The sequence below is a fragment of the Falco biarmicus genome, chromosome 2 (genome assembly GCF_023638135.1).
Source record: "Falco biarmicus isolate bFalBia1 chromosome 2, bFalBia1.pri, whole genome shotgun sequence".
NCBI lineage: Eukaryota > Metazoa > Chordata > Aves > Falconiformes > Falconidae > Falco > Falco biarmicus.
The window spans coordinates 77,932,053-77,951,161 of record NC_079289.1 but is presented as its reverse complement, the minus strand read 5'-3'; the positions used below and the strand labels follow the sequence as shown (position 1 = coordinate 77,951,161).

Genomic DNA, 19,109 nt, shown 5'->3' with positions numbered 1-19,109 from the left:
TTCTTTTATCAAGGTCCCCAGCTGTAGCTCTCCCAAGACCCGACCTAGAGAGGTGCTGGTGCCTCAGGACACACCCTGATATCAGATATGCCAGTCTCAGCATAGCTGGGGACTCAGCCTGCAGCATGACAGCCCTTTTATCTCTGGTCAGAGGTGAGAGGCGATAAGAAACAGCTGATTGATGGGTGTGATCAGGTATCTCCCACAAATCATCTTGTGGTAGCATGGTGTGTCTCTGTTCTGCTGTTCTTTTAATGCTATGTGCAGGGATGATGTTTGTGATTTTGGATAAGAGATCACTTTCATTCTAGTTCTGCTCGCTTAGGTTTTCTCCCTAGTTTTCTAGAAACTTTCCTAATAATAATTGACATTCTATTAGCTCCCCATGTGAGGTTGGTTTTATTTTTATTTCCACCGGTTTCGGCATTTACCAGTGGCAACCTATATTTCTACCTGCATTTGCCTACTGACCGTGAATTCAGGAAATTGCCTAAGTGCATGCTTAGCTTTGAGGGTAAACTTAAATTTCACCATTTTTAATGGGATTTAAGCATGTGCCTAAAAGTGAAACCTGAAATAAAATGGCCTTCCTGAATAAGGATGTTCTCCTGAATCAGACCCTGCATGCATTGCCTTAGAATAGATCCTGACTGTACCTCGAGTATGTTAGACATGCCAGATGCTTTCAGAAGTGGTTAATCTGATGAAAGAATTCATCTCAGAGTCATAAAGAAACCACAAGTTTCCTTCACTTTCAGTCTGCTGCTTTGATATCGTTGGTCTGCTGCTTGTGCTGCAAGAGCATTTGTGTGGAAAGTTTCATAGTCTCATGGTTGTGTAGGTAAGAGATCTACCCAGTTGCTCACATATAAGAAGCTGGTGTGACTTTTATTTCTTAACTCTATGCAGATAACCCCATTTGTGAATACAGATTGGGCTTGTGCCCTTTGTGCACTTTGCAAAGTGAAAGTTATCACATGAAGACCAAAACATCCAAGATTCAAGAAACAGGAACAAGGTGCTAAAACACAAATACTGCAAAACAGAGAGAGGGCAAGAAGTGCAAAGGACAGGTACCTTCCCGTGATTATTCTTCCTTGGACAGGCAACATGCTGAAAACTTTGAAAAGGGAAGAAATATAAGAAACAATGTCAATATACAGCACAGCACCATATAAATGTAGTATGGGAGAAAAGCACCACTATTTCTGCTTGGGCACACTTGTAAATGGGACACAGCTCTGAATACATAGAATAATTTTGTTTTAGAAATGTTGTACAATATTTTGACATTTCCTAATTTTCATATCATTTTAATATTATTTTTATTAAATAATTATTTAAATAAAAATAATAATTAAAAATTATTTTTAATAATCCCATGCAACTCATGGGATTAAACTCAAATTTGCAAATATTTCAGATGGCTCAGAATTTTATTTTATAAGATAGATATTACTCACTTCACTCCAAAATGTCAGAATATCCTTATTATGCTATGTTTGGAGTTCTCCTCAAAAACCATTCTCCCATTGAAGTCCTATTCCCTAATGATCTGCTTTACTTAGCATAATTTATCCAGTGCGTAAGGATGTTTTTCACCCTACTGTATCCTTTGCATTTCCTGAGTACATTGTAAATATTTGGGGAAGGGGGTTCTTTCCATGTCTTGCCCAGGGAATCACCACATAATGAATGAGATTGAAGGCTAAAATAGCATGGTGAATAGAGGATGAATTGATGTATATAATTTCCATATGGTAGTTTAATGCATGAGATTTCTTTTAATCTGTAGGTGTTCCAGCTTGAAAATGTCACTGTAACTTCAAATAAAAAAAAAAAAACCAAACCAAACCTGTAGGAGGAAAACCCCATGATAAGAAAATTAGCCCGAGGGAGAAAATCCTTCAAATGAAACTTTGCCCATAGCAGCTGAATATTTTGTTAAGAGCTGAACACACTAAAATCATCATTGTAATTGAAGAGTCAACTGTTTTGACTTCTTTTGTACAGTTTTTAAAATTAAGAACATAAATTATCATGTATGAATCTGGCTATTCATAGTGCACAAAGTTGTTTGGGATAGGAAGCTTGCAAAAGCAATCCATTTGTTTTCCAACCTTACTTGAAATAACATGTACCATTTTATTTGTTATCGACTTCAATTTTGTTTCAAAGGACAATTGCTAGAATGACAGCTTAGTAACATCGGACTTGCCGTAACTTTTGCATTTTTTATTTTCCTATTAGAAACCTAAGCCAGAAATATACCCCACTTCTTGGCAGTTGATTAGAAGCATTTACTATATTTTTTGACACTGAAATTATATGGTTCTGTGTCAAATAATACATCCCAAATTCTTTCCTCATGCAGAGAGCTGTGTGGCTGGCAATAGCTAGATGGACTTCTTTGGATCATACTTATGATATTGGCAGATACACAGCTTTGGTTCTGCATATGCTTGGCTTGAACAAAACCTACACAAACATAATTTGAGAGAAATGCATTCTTTTATAACATTATTTTTGTGTGTTATTTGTACTACAATGGCAAACAAAGCTTCTCCATCCCCCAGATCTGGAGCTGCTGTTGTGCAGGACCCAAGAGGAGTCTATGATTGAAGGTTCTGATCCAGGAAAGCATTTGACCAAATGTTATATTGTAGTTCAGTTGCTTGTAATTCCTTCTGTTCCACTTTGCAAAGGACAATTAAAGAGCAAGCGAGAGGCTGAGCTGGGGAGTGAGTGACTGAATGTTGAAGCTGCTGTCTTGGCAGGTGGCAAGTCCTGCTGGCAAGGGATGGAGGTGATCTGAGTGCTGTGCCTGGTGACGTGCTGGACTACGATGGAGAAAGGGGAGGGGGGCTTTCCCTCCTTGAAAACACTGAGAATAGTGCTCTTTTCTTCCTTTGCTTTCATGACAAGTGCCTTGAAAACAAAGTGTTGAAACCACTTAAAATATCTGTTCAAGGGAATGTCCAGTGTTTTCATAGCCTGCTCTTATTTTTGTTCAAGCCAGAACTACTCAGCAAGTTTGTCCTGAACTAGCAAATGGATTCAGCTGTCCCCAGAACACATTCTTTGGCAAATAACTGTATTGCCCATAAACAAATACAGTTTCACCAAACTGTGATGGAAATGATGCATATGGTAAGAGGTCTTTGCAAGAATGGAAATGTAGCTTGGCCTTGGAGGGGAACAAGCACTGTGCTTGAGTGCTAGGGTGTTAAACAGCCTGGCTGTCTTAAATATCTGTGACTAGTTAGGGAGGTAGGTTTATATGCTGAGCAAGTCCTCATGGAGTACTGGCACTAATAGTAGTGTCAGAAGCTCAGAGCAGGAACATCATTCCACCAATACAGGACTGTTTTTTCAAATGACATTTTTCTATATTCTTGTTAGGAACATTAGCAATATCATGTTTAAAAAAAGTCTGTTGAAGACTGTTTTCCACATCAGACAGGAAGGTCCAGGTTTTCTGAAAACTGCGTGCATTATTTTTTTTTTCATCTGCTGTTTAGGTCTCCTAAAACTCTGAATATTTGATTACTCTGTTAAGTCTCACAGTTACTAACCTACATTGGACATACAAAACAGTGGCTTCAAGCATTTGTGCATATGGTGTGTGAAGACATGAACAGAGGATCAGTCATAGCTAGAATGAAACTTCTGAAAAAAAGGAAAAATTAAAAAAAAATGGTCACAAGCCTGCAAAACCACATCCATAAATTAGTTTCTTACATTTCATGTAGTCTTCACTAAAGTCAATGACAGCGTAGTGTTCAATTGTGTAAAGATAGGCCCATATAAAAGTCTTTGCAGGACTGAAGTTCACATCTGTGGTGTTACTTTCAACACCAAAATGACATCATTAAAAAGAAATCCAACAGTTACAGTTGCTAAGTGACAACAACACAGGTACCAGTAGTGTCCTTTGTTGAACCTAAGGACTGAAAAGCTATAAAATACTAACATATTTCGCATTGCACTGGGCTGCAGCTGCCTGGCACATGGGTACCTGCATGGAGCCAGACTGGCTACAGCACCCTGACTCTTGCACAGCATCCGTGGGTGACAGGAGGGAACAGCATCGTCCTTGGCAGTGGGGAGGAAGGATTAGGGGGCAAAGATGCAAAGGAAACCAAACTGCCTTAATGCCACAGCTCCTTTTTGAAAAATGCGGTAGCACTTTAGAGATAAATGTTTTAACAAAGAACTTCTGTAGGTAAGTCACAGTACATTGTGGGAAACACTGGGCTAATGCTAGAGTAAGATCAAGTTATTCCAAGTCAGATCCAGCCCAACAGAAGAAGGGATAGTTTAAACGTTTATCTTCCACTTGATACAGTCTTTTGAGAAAATTGAGATGAAGACGACAACACCCCATGCAGTTGAGTGCTGTGAACTAGAAAATTTTAGCAACTTCCTGGGACAGGCCCAAAACAAGATCTTTTTAGGATAAGTGCCCTGTTCTACGGGACTAATGCTGCATGCAAAACTTCTGTTTTACTGGATCCCAGCTAATTGCAAATGGTTGTTCGGAAAGTCACAGGCCACCAAGGTAATTGAACACACATGTTTTAGCAAGTTTTTCACACATGTCTGGCAAGCCTTTCATAGTAGGAGAAGGCTTTAGGGATTCTTTCCTGAGCATTAAATCATGCATTAAATTTTATCAATTATTGCTTACCTCCCTGTTCCCACTTCTGCTTATTTTCTGTTATTGTACAGTACTCTTTGTGTCTTGTAACATGACCTACTTATAGCCCTTTGAAACTCAGAATTTCCAGTTTTCAGGAAACTGTGATAATGTGTAATTTTGTTTAATTTTCAGTGGGCTGAAGCCTTAGTCCTATTGAACTGAAAGGAATTTTGCTATCCATGACAGTGGACGCAGGACATTGTCTTTAGTTTTCTTAAAACTGTGTAACCTACAAAATGCAGTAGATATGGATAAAAAGATTGTGACAAGTCCCAGGTCTGTAAAAACTATGAGTTAGAATTATCTTGGCAATTATCTATATTGAATGCTTTTTTTTCAAAGTGATAAGTAGTCTGTGCCCGCAGTTTTTATCCATTAAAGTAATTGAGAACTTCAGTCTCTCTCTTCCTGCTGTATTTAATCCCCAAGAGAAAATATTTTGGTTTATCCTTGCCAAGTCCTTTGATTTCACTGTAGTACTTTTAAGATTACAATCTAATTTTCTTGTATGTTGTTGGAAATGTCTTACTGTAAATGCACTGAGCTTTAGAAATGTGGCCATACAGAAATCAGATCAGGTGGGAATTTATCAATATGGCATTTCTTGGGTGTTGGAAATACTTGGTATTTGCCATCAAGCTTTCAAGTCCAAGATATGCTGTTACTCTTTAGACGATTTTGTGTTAGCAGTAAAAATTTATTTTATAAACTTGCCACCAGGCACCAGGTAACACCAACTTGCCCACAGGTAGTTCCTGGGTCACCCAGTTTCCAAACAAATGTTCTTTCTCCTACCCAGACGATCCTGTGTGACCACCACTGCAGATAAGGGGTAAAGCTCCCAGACGTGGGATCTAGCAGAGGGGAGGAATGAGCTATTTGTAGCACATCATCATGCTGTGATTTGAGAACTATCCTCTCTGCTCTTCAGAAAGCCACAAGAAAACTGCCGTCTCTACAGGCATTCTAGTTATTATTTCCTCTCAATATATTTGCTCTGCTTTTCCAAAATGTGATAAATATTTTTAGTTTAATTGTATAGCTGAGTTTCAAGATAGACCAGCATTAGTTAGCACTGATTTTTTTAATTATTTTTTTTTCTCACAAGGCATGTGGTATTACTGGGTCTTGGAGAAAGCCAGAAATATCAGACAGTTACAGAATGTGTGAATCTTAATTGGTTTTGGACCACACAGCCTAGCCTCGGGAGTATTCCTAGATGCACTATCACATTTTCCAAGTGCTTAATTTGTATTTATTTTGTTAATCTCATTGCAAAATAATTTTCCAATTGTTATTGTTTTCATGTTTTCATTATTTAAAAGGGCCAGCCAAATTTATTCTTCTGTCTTAGGCAGAAAAAGAGAGGAGAGAGGAGAGAGGGGAGAGGGGAGAAGAGAGAAGAGAAGAGAAGAGAAGAGAAGAGAAGAGAAGAGAAGAGAAGAGAAGAGAAGAGAAGAGAAGAGAAGAGAAGAGAAGAGAAAAGAGAAGAGAAGAGAAGAGAAGAGGAGAAGAGGAGAAGAGGAGAAGAGGAGAGAAGAGGTTACCAGTGCAGTCGAAGTAGTTTGCTTTTACTGTGGATGTATGCAGCATTAATTTAGTGTTTGGAAACAATGATGGGAATGGTATCTTCTGCAAAGTGAATTTCTCCTTCATAGTTTTGATAAAAGAAGACTGTGCATGGAGAAGTCTAATTAGTGCATTGCTCCATCACCCCCCCCCCCCCCCCATTGCTCTTCTAACCATGCCCTGTCACACAAGAGATACCTAGTGCAGACAGGGCATTTATTTCAGTTTTAATATAAGATACTGTGAGATATCTGGCATGGATTGAGACATACTAAGTAGACCAAAGTTTTATTTTTATGTCTATGATTTCTTTTACATTTCCTCTCTTCCCCACTGCTGAAGAATTCACCTTTGGTGGGAGACAGCTGTCTAAATGGAAGGAGACTGCTAGATACTGGGGAAAAAGATCAATGGGGAATCAATTTTTTTTTGCTGTTGTTCAAATCTTGAACTACATCTGAGTTCATAATTAGCATAAGGATGTATAGAAGTCCTGAGAATTTCTATTTGTGTCTGTCTGTCTGCTGGGGTGGGGGTGGGGGTGGGGGTATTCCTGGGTATTGGCATGTACCTCAAGGTGGTCAAAGGCTGGGCAGATTTCAGTTATTAAGAATGATCTGGATTAGCCCTGGTCTTTCTGGGTCACTAAGTTTCAAACACAGATATTTCACATCTGTTTCTTGTTCACAGCCACTAACAAAGAAGTACAATACCAAAAGAGTCCCAATTTTAGATGTGTGTCTGGTCCTTTAAGGAATTCAGCTAGTTACTTAGAGAGGGGGGAAAAAGCACAGCTATACCTCCTATTCAAATCTGCAGATTAGGCAAAAGCCCAGAGGTGAAAGGTCAAATAAAACAGTTGAAAGCATTTTCTATAGACTTCCTGGTCATGGAGGGGAAAAAGAGCACACAGTCCTCCAAAGCATGCTATAAAAGTCAGAAGAGTGAGAGACACTTTAATAGGTTTCATTCTTGATGAAAATCTTGAAACAGCCTCACTAATACAGTGTAGAAATCCAATATGCCAGACATATTTGTTGTGTGCAATGCCCATCAATCTAGGGATGGTAGGACCTTGAAGGACAGTGTAATAACCTGTTCAAACTATTGTGTAGTTCTGTTAAAACTCTTTAAAACATTTGGAAGAAAGTGATGAAAAATGTGGCCTTTGCGGTCACAGTTACTTTTTTTTTTCCTTGCAGTGTAGTTGCTTTTCTGAAGTGTTTTGGTTTGGTGGGGGTTTTGTTTGTTTGTTTGTTTGTTTGTTTGTTTGTGGTTATTTTTGTTGTTTGTTTTGTTTTGTTTATTCTGTAGTATCATTGTCACTTAACCAGCTTTAAAATAGCTTCAAACATAAAACAAGTAAATTTTAAAAAAGCTTCAAATATAAAACAAGTAGATTTCATATTGGTGGCAAATTTCAGCCAAAGTTTTTAGCACACTTTGATTAATCTATACAGCATTCCTTTGGCATTTGATGGTACAATTGTTAACATTCTGCAGATGGGATAATTAAGGAAGAATGTAAGGAAAGTTCAGGTGAGATTCATCTCATGTAAACAGTTATCCAAAAGCTAGGTGTCTCAGGTAATGGTACACATTCCCTTTGTAGGTAATGGAGAGAGAGAAAGAAGTACTTTAAATGTGTGATTCATCTCAGTTCTTTTAAGTAGCTGTTGAGGGTCAGACTGAATGACATGATGAAAACAGGTGTATTGGGGACTGCAGAAGTCTTGGAGAACTAGCTTAGTCTTGACACCTGCATTTAAAATCATTGAAGCCTGATGAAGTGAACCACACTTCAGCAGATATTCAGTTCCTGTCTGCAAATGAGTTTGTCACCACTGCCCTTTTATGAAGTATGTGTTAATTATTGCAAATAATTGCAGTGTCAATATAATAGTGACTGTGTCAATGTAATTCATGTGAACGGAGCTCCTGTTTCACTTCCTATTTCTGTAGTATTTTTTTAAGTAGAGAGTATAGCTGGTCTGCAAAGATGATCACAACAGAAAAGGTGGGCAAACAGTGGTGTAGTCAACAAAAAATATTTTGGCTGCTAGAAGTTTAAATTGCTTGAGTCATGGTTAGGGACACAGAGTCAGTAAACAAAGCGTTTTGACTTTCACTTTGAAAACTTACAACATTCCATTTCTGTCAAGCTTTGTCCACTGGGAAGCAATTAATTCTTGATTGCTAGCGTTCCATGAAGCGAAATAAAAATCATGTTGCCCCAAAATCGAGTCCTCTCCCAACTTCTCAGTTCTGCCAGTGAGTGAAGTGAATTCATTGCTATGACTGGAAGAAAGGTCGTGATGGGGAAAAGATGTGAAAGGACTAACTGCCTGCATGGGCTGGAGGAGCTGAAGACAGTGCACGGGGTGATTGCAAGGAAGGAAGCAACGGCGGGAGAGAGGGAAGACGTTAAAGCCACAGCAGAAAGAAACCTCTTTTAGCTGCTTCTGTTCAAGTACTCCTTGTATTAAAAGAAGTGATTTCTGACCTTAGAAGCAGCCGTTCCTCGGGCGGGCCGGGAGAAGCAGCCGGCGGCGAGCCCCGGCGCTCCCGCAGAGCGACAGCAGCGCCCTCTAGCGGCGGGCGGGGCCGCGCTGCCGCCGCGCCGCACCGACGGGGGAGCCTCGGCGGGGGCAGGACACGTCCTCCGTCCTCCTCCCTCCACCGCGGTGCAAGACCTGGTGGTAAGGGGAGCGAGAAGCAGAAAAGCTTGGAAACAGTGCTGGGGGAAAGGGTGCTTTTCACGGGATGCATGCTGTGTTGCCCCAGTGGCCAGGTAATTGGTATTAATTAGGCGGCTTTATGTGGGCTGCTTGCTTTGGCATAGTAACTGGAGTTTGGCGAAGGCAAATGCCCTACTTCACTCAGAGTAGCGCCTTCCTCCCAGGGCAGACCTCCATGTTTCCAGCCATGATTCCATGGGCATGAGCCTACCGCAGAAATGGACCCCATTTTTCCCAGGATGGAGTTTGTCCTGTGCCCTCAGACCTAGTGCTGCACCAAACCCACTCAGGGGTGGAAAGAAGAGGTCCCTTCAGCAGCTCCCAAGGCCCAAGAGTCCTGGGGACAGCAGGGGAGGAGAGTCCATCATCCCAGAGAGCAGCGCTGGAGCTGCTGGCTGGCCCCGCAGCCCCTCAGGGCAGGTTGTGAACTCCTTTCTTCTCCCGAGCACCAGTTTGTTCCCCTGCTGAAAGCAAGCCTACATGTGAGAGCTTTCCTTGTGGTGAGGGGAACGTTTCCCCCTCTGGGAACAGATTTATTGACATTTTCTTCAGAGCCAGCTGAAAGTTGTGAATTAAAGGGAGGAAGTCCTGCTGAAGGGCTTGTTGACAGCTTTCTAAGAGTGTATTTGGCCCTCATACGCTGAGCTGAGTATGGCCAAACTGGTGTTTGGAGCTACATTTAAGCAAAATACTACATGATTTAGAGACAATTAAGACCTTTGCAGATGTATCTTACCGTGCCATGAAGTAGCATTAATTTGCCTGATTTTCTTAAAATCTGCTTCCAAAACCTGCAATGCAAAGTCTTTTATTCTGCTCAAGTTTTTTTGATTTGTAGCATGGTTCTACATAGAGAAGAACCTTCTTTTTACCCGTCATTTTGGTGAGAGGAACAGTGCTTATTTCTTCTTTTCTTTTCTATATTCTCTTAGTTTCTTTTAATACCCACATCTGCAGATGCTGTATGTACTCATACTAAGCATAACACACAAGGTATACAGGTCTCCAGCTCGCCCAGTTATTTATCCCAAGTTATTTATAATGTAAAGAAATCTGTACAGTTAAAGGGATGAAGGCCACATTATTAGCAGTACTAACAACATATTGATAGTAAAAAGGAAAGAAGCTATCCGGGCAGACTGCTAAACAAGTGTTGTGAAAGTAAAAGACATAGTGGAACCAGTGAGGATAGCAGCCTGCGCCTGTAGCCTGTCGATTGGCCAAGGCTGAGAGCAATGTTCTTGGTTTACCTCCCAGACAGCAAGACGGATTGCATATCTGTTTACATAGGGAATATTGCAATATATTTCATACACCCTAACGCTCTAGTGGATATGATATGAAAAAAAAATATCTCAGGACAAGATAGGTTTTTAGAATTAGTGGCATTCCAAATAGCATGAGAAATGGTCTTTTTGGAAATATTTTACATGTGTTTAGGTGAGTACCTGCATATTGAACATATTTCTAGTACATCCTAGAAAGGATGCAACAAGCAAACCAACTTTTTTCTTTGGAAATTCATCTTTGTTTACAACCTAGGCTAATCACTTCTTTTGCATGGTTGGACCAAATCTTTAGGTCTGTACAGGGCCCTGTTGCTTTAAGCAAGCTTACGATCAGCATAGGCAGGATCCTTCATCTCCAGTTTCGAAAGTGCTTCTCTAAAGAGGGAGCTCTTTAGTCCTAAACATAGAAGGAACTTAAAGCAGTGTTTAAGCCTGCCTGTATTCAGGAAATAACTTAAGCACAGTTGTAATTCCAAAGCATGTGCAAAACCCCTGTTTTGATCAAGAAACTTAAGTACATGTGTAATGTTAACAGGTGCGGTGATGTTTTGTTGCTCTGTGGTTTCTAGATGCAGGCTTGAATGTGAAAGAAGATTCTAACAGAAAGGACCCAGACAAACTAGGGTGCCAAGCTTGACAGAAAAATTAATGGGGAAGGGAGTGTTAGGTTACCTGTGTGGATTTTTAATAAGTTTTTGTGTTTTCATTCTGTTTGTTGATCAAGCTGCATTTTTTCAAACTCACACATCATTATTTCAGACAATAGCACATAGTTGCCTAACATAACAAAAATGAATTTTCTTTCTATTTAACCTTAACAAAATGCAGAAAAGAGAAAAATAGTAAAAGTGTTGGTACTATTTTTCTTTTGCAATTGGATGATGGTGATTTGATAACCCGATATTTTCCTTTCCTTACAATACCCAGTTTCTGTCTTGCAATTGGATCAACATAAATGTAAGCACTCAGAAAACTGCCTGTGGCTATTAGTTTGAAAGTCAAATAAACTTCATTGAATTCTTTGGCACAGAATGTGTGCCAGTTTAAAATGACAAAATCCTTGCTGGGTTGTGAGCTCTGTAAAACTTTAATAATAATAATAATAATAATAATAATAATAATAATAATAATAATGCTCAGCAGAGTCTGATATTGCCTGCCTTATACTTTCAAAAGTCCTGTATAAATCAAGAGGAGGTTTGTCTATATGGAGGTAGGCTGGAGAAGGTTCATTAGTAAAATCTTGTGAATTAATTTGTTAGATCCCATCCACTGGAGAGCTGGAAGTGTTACTTCATGCCTCTCAATATATTTGAGAAAAAAATCAAAATATCATGGGCTTAGCTGTAGTGGAAGTCACCCAACTGAAACATTATACAACCCTTTGAAATGTCAAGAAAAAGGTTCCAATCTTTTGGCTGTCTTGCTCATTGTTTGGAGATGAAAAGGGAGGAAATCAACATCCCCATGAAATACAATTACTGTAAATTGCTTTCTTTTCATAATGTTTGTGATGAAAACAGGAAAGTTACCAGAAGTTACCTACTCTGCAGAAGCAGAGTAATTTGGCAAATGTAGGCTGCAAGAAGACATTCAGCAGTGCAAGACCAGATTTCTGTATGAACCAACTAATGGAGAATCATCTAAACTATTGCATGGCAGTGCTGTCTCTGGCTTGCTCTGAAGTGACCAGAAGTAATCGTTACAGTGGAAGAAACCAGAGCTCCTTACAGGGAACTATAAAATCAAGCCAAACTTGTATGGGGAGTTGATCCTGTGGCACCTCAGGGTCCAGAGCAGGGAGGAAAAGCAGTGTGTCAGCTCTCCCCTTCCCAGTCTCTTCACTGGGATCTGGAGTCAGCTGGAGGCTGGCTGGCAGGCTGACGGGGCTTGTGAGGCAGCTGGAGATGAACTGGGCACAGGCTCAGCTGGGTGACACACAGCAGACTTGAAACAGGGTCTTCCTTGGGGCAGCTCTGCCAGATCCCAGTCGCACTGGTCCTGTGTCACTCTGTTGTGTCCAAGGATTTCTAGCTCTGCAGTCCCCACGGGGCACCTGGAAATGAGGATTTCCTGGGACCTAGTGCGTGGCAGAGCCATTGCCATGAGCAGTGGCAGGTGGAAAAGCCTTTCCTCTTGCCCTGCCTCAGGTGAGATGGAGCAGTGCCTGCAGGATGAAAGCCCCAGGGCCAAGCAGGCAGTGTTTCATGTCCTCCGGGTGTGTCTCTGGAAAAGTGCATGGCCATGTTTCATCTTCTTCAGGTCTGGATAGGAGGGAAGAATAAACTGGGACTTAGCGCCGTCATTGTGTACCACTTGGAAAAAATGCATGCCGAATGCCAGCAGTCGTCACCAGTCACAGAAAAACGCTCCAATTTCCTTTTCTTCTCCTAAGGAGCAGGAGAGGAAGGCATTGGGAGAGAGTGAGGTCATCTGCTTCCACTGAATAATGCTATGACAAGCCATCACTAGTTCTTGTTCTTTTTATCATACCAGAGTCCCTTGTCAGAGGGCAGGACTTACTACAGCAGGAATTGTCTACCCAGTGCTGCAGTGCTTTCTAGCAATGTGTCCATGGTTTGCTGTTGTCATAGGAAGCACTGAGAAATTGTAAAGTGGTTATAGTAGAACCAGTTTTTAAAAATTACACGGTTATTAAAAAAGTTATACATTCTGACTTCTTTTAATTTTTCCTTCAATTTTTGAGGGTCCTATTTTCAAGCTTTCCTCTTCTAGCTGAAAGCTCAGAATCTCTACACCAGGAACTGTGTCTTTTGCAAAAGCATAAACTGTTGTAAGACTCAAAAGAGCAAGGGGGTTGTGCCAGCACTGGATCCTGAGTGTTTCTTTACATGTGGACTTTCACACTGGCTGGTACTGTGGAAACACTTCACCTTACTTATTCCCATCCATTTAGGTGTTGTGTTTTTTTAGTTCAGCACTCCTAAGCAAGGGTCTGGGACAGGGACGGTGTTTTGTTTGCACAGCTGGTACTTTTGGGGTGGCCTGTGACTGCCAAGTGCTTCAAAAGGACAAATAAAAATATAACACTGCATAAAAAATTACTATCACACTCCAACTGGGACAGGAATTGCCAGTGAAACCATCTCATTTTCATGCCTGGATAGAGCTGTGAAGTACAGGAAGAGTGTGGAAAATTTAAGATTGTTTATGGCATTCAGGCATTTGCTTTTGAAATGTATGTCTTTTCGTGACTTCCTTTCCTCAGTAAGAAAGAGACATCAAAAAGAAATTATTGTCTCCAATCTACTTGCTCCTTCTCTACGAAAAATGCACTAGGTCAGATCGGCTAGAAAGTGTCAATAGCTCAAGAATCCAGGAATGAGGTTAACGGACAAATATAGATGCGGTGTAAGTGGGGCTAGGCTTCATTAACATATTTGGAGATACACCCGCTTACACCAAATCTGGCTTTGGCCCTGAATCAGCAATTCCTCAGTGAATAGACTGCATGAAACTATTGCCGAATTTGGCCCATTTCATCTGACATCTGCATCCTGCCTCGAAGTTGCATGTCACACTTACTGCACATCAGATCACACCTGCCCAGGCAGTCACAGGCAATTGACTTTTTTGTTAAAAAAAATTAAAAAAAATAAAACAAAAATTAGTCACATATCATCAAGAAAAACAACATTGTTTTAGGACTCTTATCTCTTCACTCCCAAATATCCTGTTTCTTCGAGCTGCGGTGGCCAGGACCAATAGAAACCTCTTCCTGCCATTGGCTGACTTCATTTCCCAGAGTTAGCACAATCTCATCCGCTCTAAACAACCTCATCAAAACTTCTTTCTGGTCAGAGCGAAGCAATAATTATTATTAGCAATTATTAGCAATCAATAATCTTGATCACATTATGGCAAGCACTATTAAGGTAAGAAGGGGGTACCTTTTTTGTTGGAATTTTTTTCAGTGGTGTGTTCTTTGGTTTCCTTTATCAACCTAGATAAGTTAGAATTGGGCAACACCCCCACTGCCACAATAGAGGACAACAAGATTTCCTTTGTACTGCCTAGTAAATTTCCTTTTTCCTACTCCAACCATCCGCAAGGCTTAAAAACTTCAAACTCGGAAAAAAAATTGGGTTTTTTAAATTCACTGTTCAGTGCTGTGGATTGCATATGCGAAGCCCTTTTATGAGAGCTTCTGAAATTTCTTGTAGGTATCATTCTGACAACTTGGATGTGTTTGCGGACTGCCATAAGGGGAGAGGGTGTGCACTGGAAGGAAAAAAAGGGTTCCTAAGAGCGCTAACGTTTTGGATCCTTTTAAATGTTTCTCTTGTTGATGGGGACACAAATATTAGCAAGTGGGAATGAGAGGCACCAGCTCTTGTTTCTCTCTGATGCAGGTGTTAATTATGTGCTTTTCTAGAAACTCTTATCCTTACACGCGGGACCTTTCTGAATGTTATTTTAATGGTGTCAGCGAGATCTCATGGGTGTGTTCTTTTTTGTTTTAATTTTTTGGACAATAAAATTCCCTTACTGGCTTATAAATTGATCTCGGTGCATGTTTGGTTTTTTTAAGAATGGCTTTGCTGAGTTTTTCAGGTTGTGTCACTTAGTTGAATAAATCTATATGTCTATGTATCTAGTTTTTGCTTCTCTGTATGTTGCAATAGATAGCAGTTACAGATATAGCAATAGCTGTGATTAATTGCAGAAGTATAACTGTAAATAAATGCTTTGTGATAGCGAAAGTAATTTTACATATGGAGCAAAAGAGCATGTACAGTGAGGACTCTGCGGTATTCTATTATCAGATTTGGGATCAAGGTATTTGTTTTCTTCGTGGTATTGTCTATTTCTGTACTTTCCTAATTATGCTGGAGATTTAGTAAGAGATACAGAATATCAGTGGTGCCTGGCCATTAGCTAAGTGGAGCTGCAGTTCGATTTCTTGGTATTTTCTGCTTACATGTTTTATTTTAAAGATTATTTGATGCTTTTTTGTTGTGGTTTTTGAAATCTGAAAGTCTTGCCTGAAGACAATGTGATTAAAAAGACTAATGAACTTTCTCTTTTTATGATCACTGATGCTTTCAAGAGGCTATCTATAGAGACAAAGATCTGAATCTCCTCTGCATTGCTGGCCAGTATCTATTATATACTAAGTAGCTCCTGAAACAGCTGAATTCCCTTTGGTTTTGCCACGCATTTCAGAGACACAAGACATGACATGAAAATTGCTATGAAAATCTGGAGGCTCAGGGAGTCAAGTGTTGCATTGCTAAAAGAAGGGCTATACGCTGAGATAGTAATGCTGAGTTTTGCGTCTATTAATCAGAATGCACTATTGATGTCGATGGGAAATTCTTTTCAAAAATGATGGTACAATGAGATTAGATATTGTATGCATTTTGAGGAGCTCTTTTTATTTATTTTTTGATGTTTTGTATTGGCTGAATTATAATAGGGTAAATTATTGTAAAAAATATCTCTTTGTTATTTTACCTCCACCATACACTTAAAGAGGTGAGAAGAAACTGGGTGCAGTTGTGTATTATACAGCCTGGTCGTTATACACTGCGGTTGGCAAAGCCTCCTGAGTGGAAAAATGTACATTTTTTTCTCCTCATCTGGGAGTGTGAAACCTGCAGGGAGAAATAGGCACCCCAAAACACTGAGGATTTTGGTGCCCAGGGTGCTTGGAAAGCTGAAGCAAGGATTTTATTTATTCAAGTGCAAAATGTAAAATGTCTGGAGAGGAATGACAGGTGCTTTGTAGTCCAGCTGCAGAAAATGTACTCTGACATGAAGCTAAACCAGTCCAAAGAGATTCAGTTCTTCTTCTATATTGAGTACATAAAGAAGTCATTTAACTGGGAGGTTTCTGAACTAAAGATATCCCATTTGAAGGCCAAATGGGTGTTTTTGCTTTTGCTAAAGTTAGGTTTAGCAAATATTTCTTTGCAATTTCAACATAATGGCCTGTGTTGTCCACGGACAATGGGTAGCCAAGCTCTCCCAGCGCAGGTGACAAGAGGCTGTGGGCAAGGGAGGTGGAGAGCTTTATGTGGGATCTTTGTATCAAGAATTAACTGTCTTTAGGGAAGCTTTAGAGTTATTAAATGCCAAAATTGGGTTGCAGATAGCTATGCATTTGCTTATAACTGAGTAGAAATTGCTCTAAAGGTACACGCTTGCAAAGGTGGCCTTCCGGTAGACTGTCTGATTCATTCTTTTCCTGTCACAAATGTGTAAACAGACCCATGGGACACTCAGGACTCAGGAGAAATCAGGCTGTCTTAACTGAGGCTGATTGGTATCTATGAAGTTAAGCATTTGTGTAAGTTTTCTGGCACTGGGTTTGACATCATGAGTGTGGCTTTACCAAATGACATGTCTCTTATCATCCTCTGCCCTCCTCCTGCTGCCCTTTTCACCTTCTCACCCATGATGGGAAAAGCAGCGTGGTGGAAGGTGTTTCTCCTAAGTAGGAGGACACAGCAGTGCCTTTTTCCTGGGCTGTGTCATGGATGGCTTATTTTAATTCTGACCTTTATCCTGTAAGAGCAGCTGCCCTCACTCTGGCTGAGGACCTCTTCTTCTGACCGGGAGCAGGACACGCTCCCATAGAGGGTGGAGTAAGAAAACTGCGGATAGCAGTGGCAGAACGTGTGCACCTCCACAGCCAGGACTTTGGTTTCGGTATACAGTCAGAGGGCTGATATTTCTAATGCATTTGCTTCCCTATACTTGGTGCACATGAAGCTAACCTCACTGTGAAGTTTTTTTGGCATTTCAAGGATAAAATGTTTCTTTCAAGTGGAGAAGGTCTCCTAGCAGTCAGGATTTCAGCACTGATAGAAGATACGTTTCCTTCTGGCACAAGTAGTATCTGACAGCTATGTGCAGTAGCTCAACAGTGCAGAGCACTGAAGCTGAAGACTATCAAACCAATACAGCACTGCTAATTATAAGCATCCCACTAGTTACTGTAAATACAATTTTAGAAAATATCAAAGGCTTCTGAATTAGATCTGTCTTTTTTGGTGGTTTGGGTTTTTTTTGGTGTTTTTTTTGGGTTTGTTTTTTTTTTTTTTTTTTTTTTTTAATAGAATGGAACAAAAATTACTCAACTGTTACCTTGAGATGAAGTAAAAATACTTACCCTGAAGGTCATTTTGGTTTTTTTGCTATTATCTGATAGTAAAGGAAAGAACCCTAAATAGAAAAATACAACCAGAATTCTACGTCCTTGCCATATAGCAAGCCTTGTTATATTTCTCTACCTACCTGCAAATGCAATTATACTTATTCTTAGAAAAGCTCTTCAGTAAGTTATCTTGACTGATTACACTGCAAATGTTTCTTACTCTAATTTACTTCTAAATATGCACACGTTCACTTTTTACTATTGATTTCTAATGCAGCGTTCACATGGAAGCTACAATTTCTGCGAGAAAAAGTCTATGCATTTGATAAAGGACAAGAGAATCTTTGTGGTTTCTAAGGCTTAAAAGAGTATGACTATACTGATTAAAGCAGTACATAGTGAAAAGATTTTTTTTTTTTTTGGTGAGGAATCTTAGTCTGTGCTTCTCTCTGTAGTATTACTTTTCGCTCACTTTCTCTTAGAAAATCTAAGTACTCACTCAAATACTTCTAAAGGCAAGGAAGGATGGAAATAGTTAAAAAAACGCACCCTGTTCATGGCATATGGAAATGTTTAAGTCTTTGTTTAGAGGACTGCATCTGCACTGAATCCAACAGAAATAATATAGTAATTTGTACTTCTGCTCCTTACATTAAAAAAATTATAAAGATTATTCTCTTTTTGTTCTCATCTCAATTAGGAAATGATCCAATGGTATATTTAACTTTAAGCCTGTAAATACTTCAATTTGCTTTGGTGATATGACACAGCCCTCTTAAAGCTAAGCACACACCTGAGTGCTTTGGTGAATCAGAAGCAAGAACAGTAAGAGTGCCTTAAACCACTTAGCCTAATCTTGCACTCCTTAATTTAAAGTTTCCACCAATTTCATGAAGATTTGGATCCAATAAAGGCAGTAGAATCAGACTTATAATTATTTCTGGATAAATAGTATTTGTGGCTCGAATACAAATGTACAATTTCAAGGAAAAAATAGTCATAAAAGAACAGAAGAAGACATTTTGGGGATTTTTGCATTGTTTTCTTTTGCTTTTAAGCAGCAGTCATTTAACTCTATCTGGTTTGCGGCTACACATGTCAAAATGAAGTAAAATATAAGGATTTTGCTTTCTAGAATTAAGTCCCCAGGCAAGGAACAACAGCTGAAAAATTTGTTATGTTTGACCGTCTCTGTTTGTTTGTTTGTTTGTTTTTTCTTAACAAGAACTATATTATCTCTTAACAAATTATTTTTCAGCAAGTTCCATGATATACAAAAGGTCCTTCAGAAATAATATTAAAAGAATCAAGTGCTATTGGAGAATGACTTGCTGAAAGATAAATAGAGATGCAGTTTTGACAAATGTCAATGCCAAAAGAAGATACTTTTTTTCCAAATGGTGGTTTATAATCCAGTAAAATATATATAATGCTGTCCGCTCAAAAATCAGCAGGCCTCATAATGCAAGTTTCTAGGTTAAGCCAACAGAATTATTTTGAAAATCAGCAAAGTGGAGAAAAGTAAAAGAAAAATCTGGTTTCTATCATTTGTATTATCAATTTTAATAAAGTAAAGGTGATACAGTAGAAAATACCATGTACAGTGCCAAACCTTGTCAAATTAACAAAATTCTTTTCATTGACTACAATGTGGTTTCTATCAAATTCATCATTAACTATTAAAATTA

At 39.5% G+C, this 19,109-nt stretch overlaps 1 protein-coding gene across 6 annotated transcripts in view; it reads left to right on the top strand.

The window, feature by feature from the left end:
• ERG (ETS transcription factor ERG) overlaps positions 1-19,109 on the top strand; it is a 109,920-nt gene that overhangs the window by 30,925 nt on the left and 59,886 nt on the right. For 2 of the 6 annotated variants that reach the window (XM_056328804.1, XM_056328801.1), the window contains exon 1: positions 14,047-14,194. The exons of 2 other annotated variants lie outside the window; for them this stretch is intronic. In XM_056328804.1, the coding sequence (XP_056184779.1) occupies positions 14,177-14,194 (18 nt within the window). In that variant the 5' untranslated portion in view covers positions 14,047-14,176. Of the gene's footprint in view, positions 1-14,046; positions 14,195-14,457; positions 14,479-15,043; positions 15,099-19,109 lie in introns of those variants that run through there. 2 more of the 6 variants (XM_056328805.1, XM_056328806.1) reach the window with 2 other exon arrangements.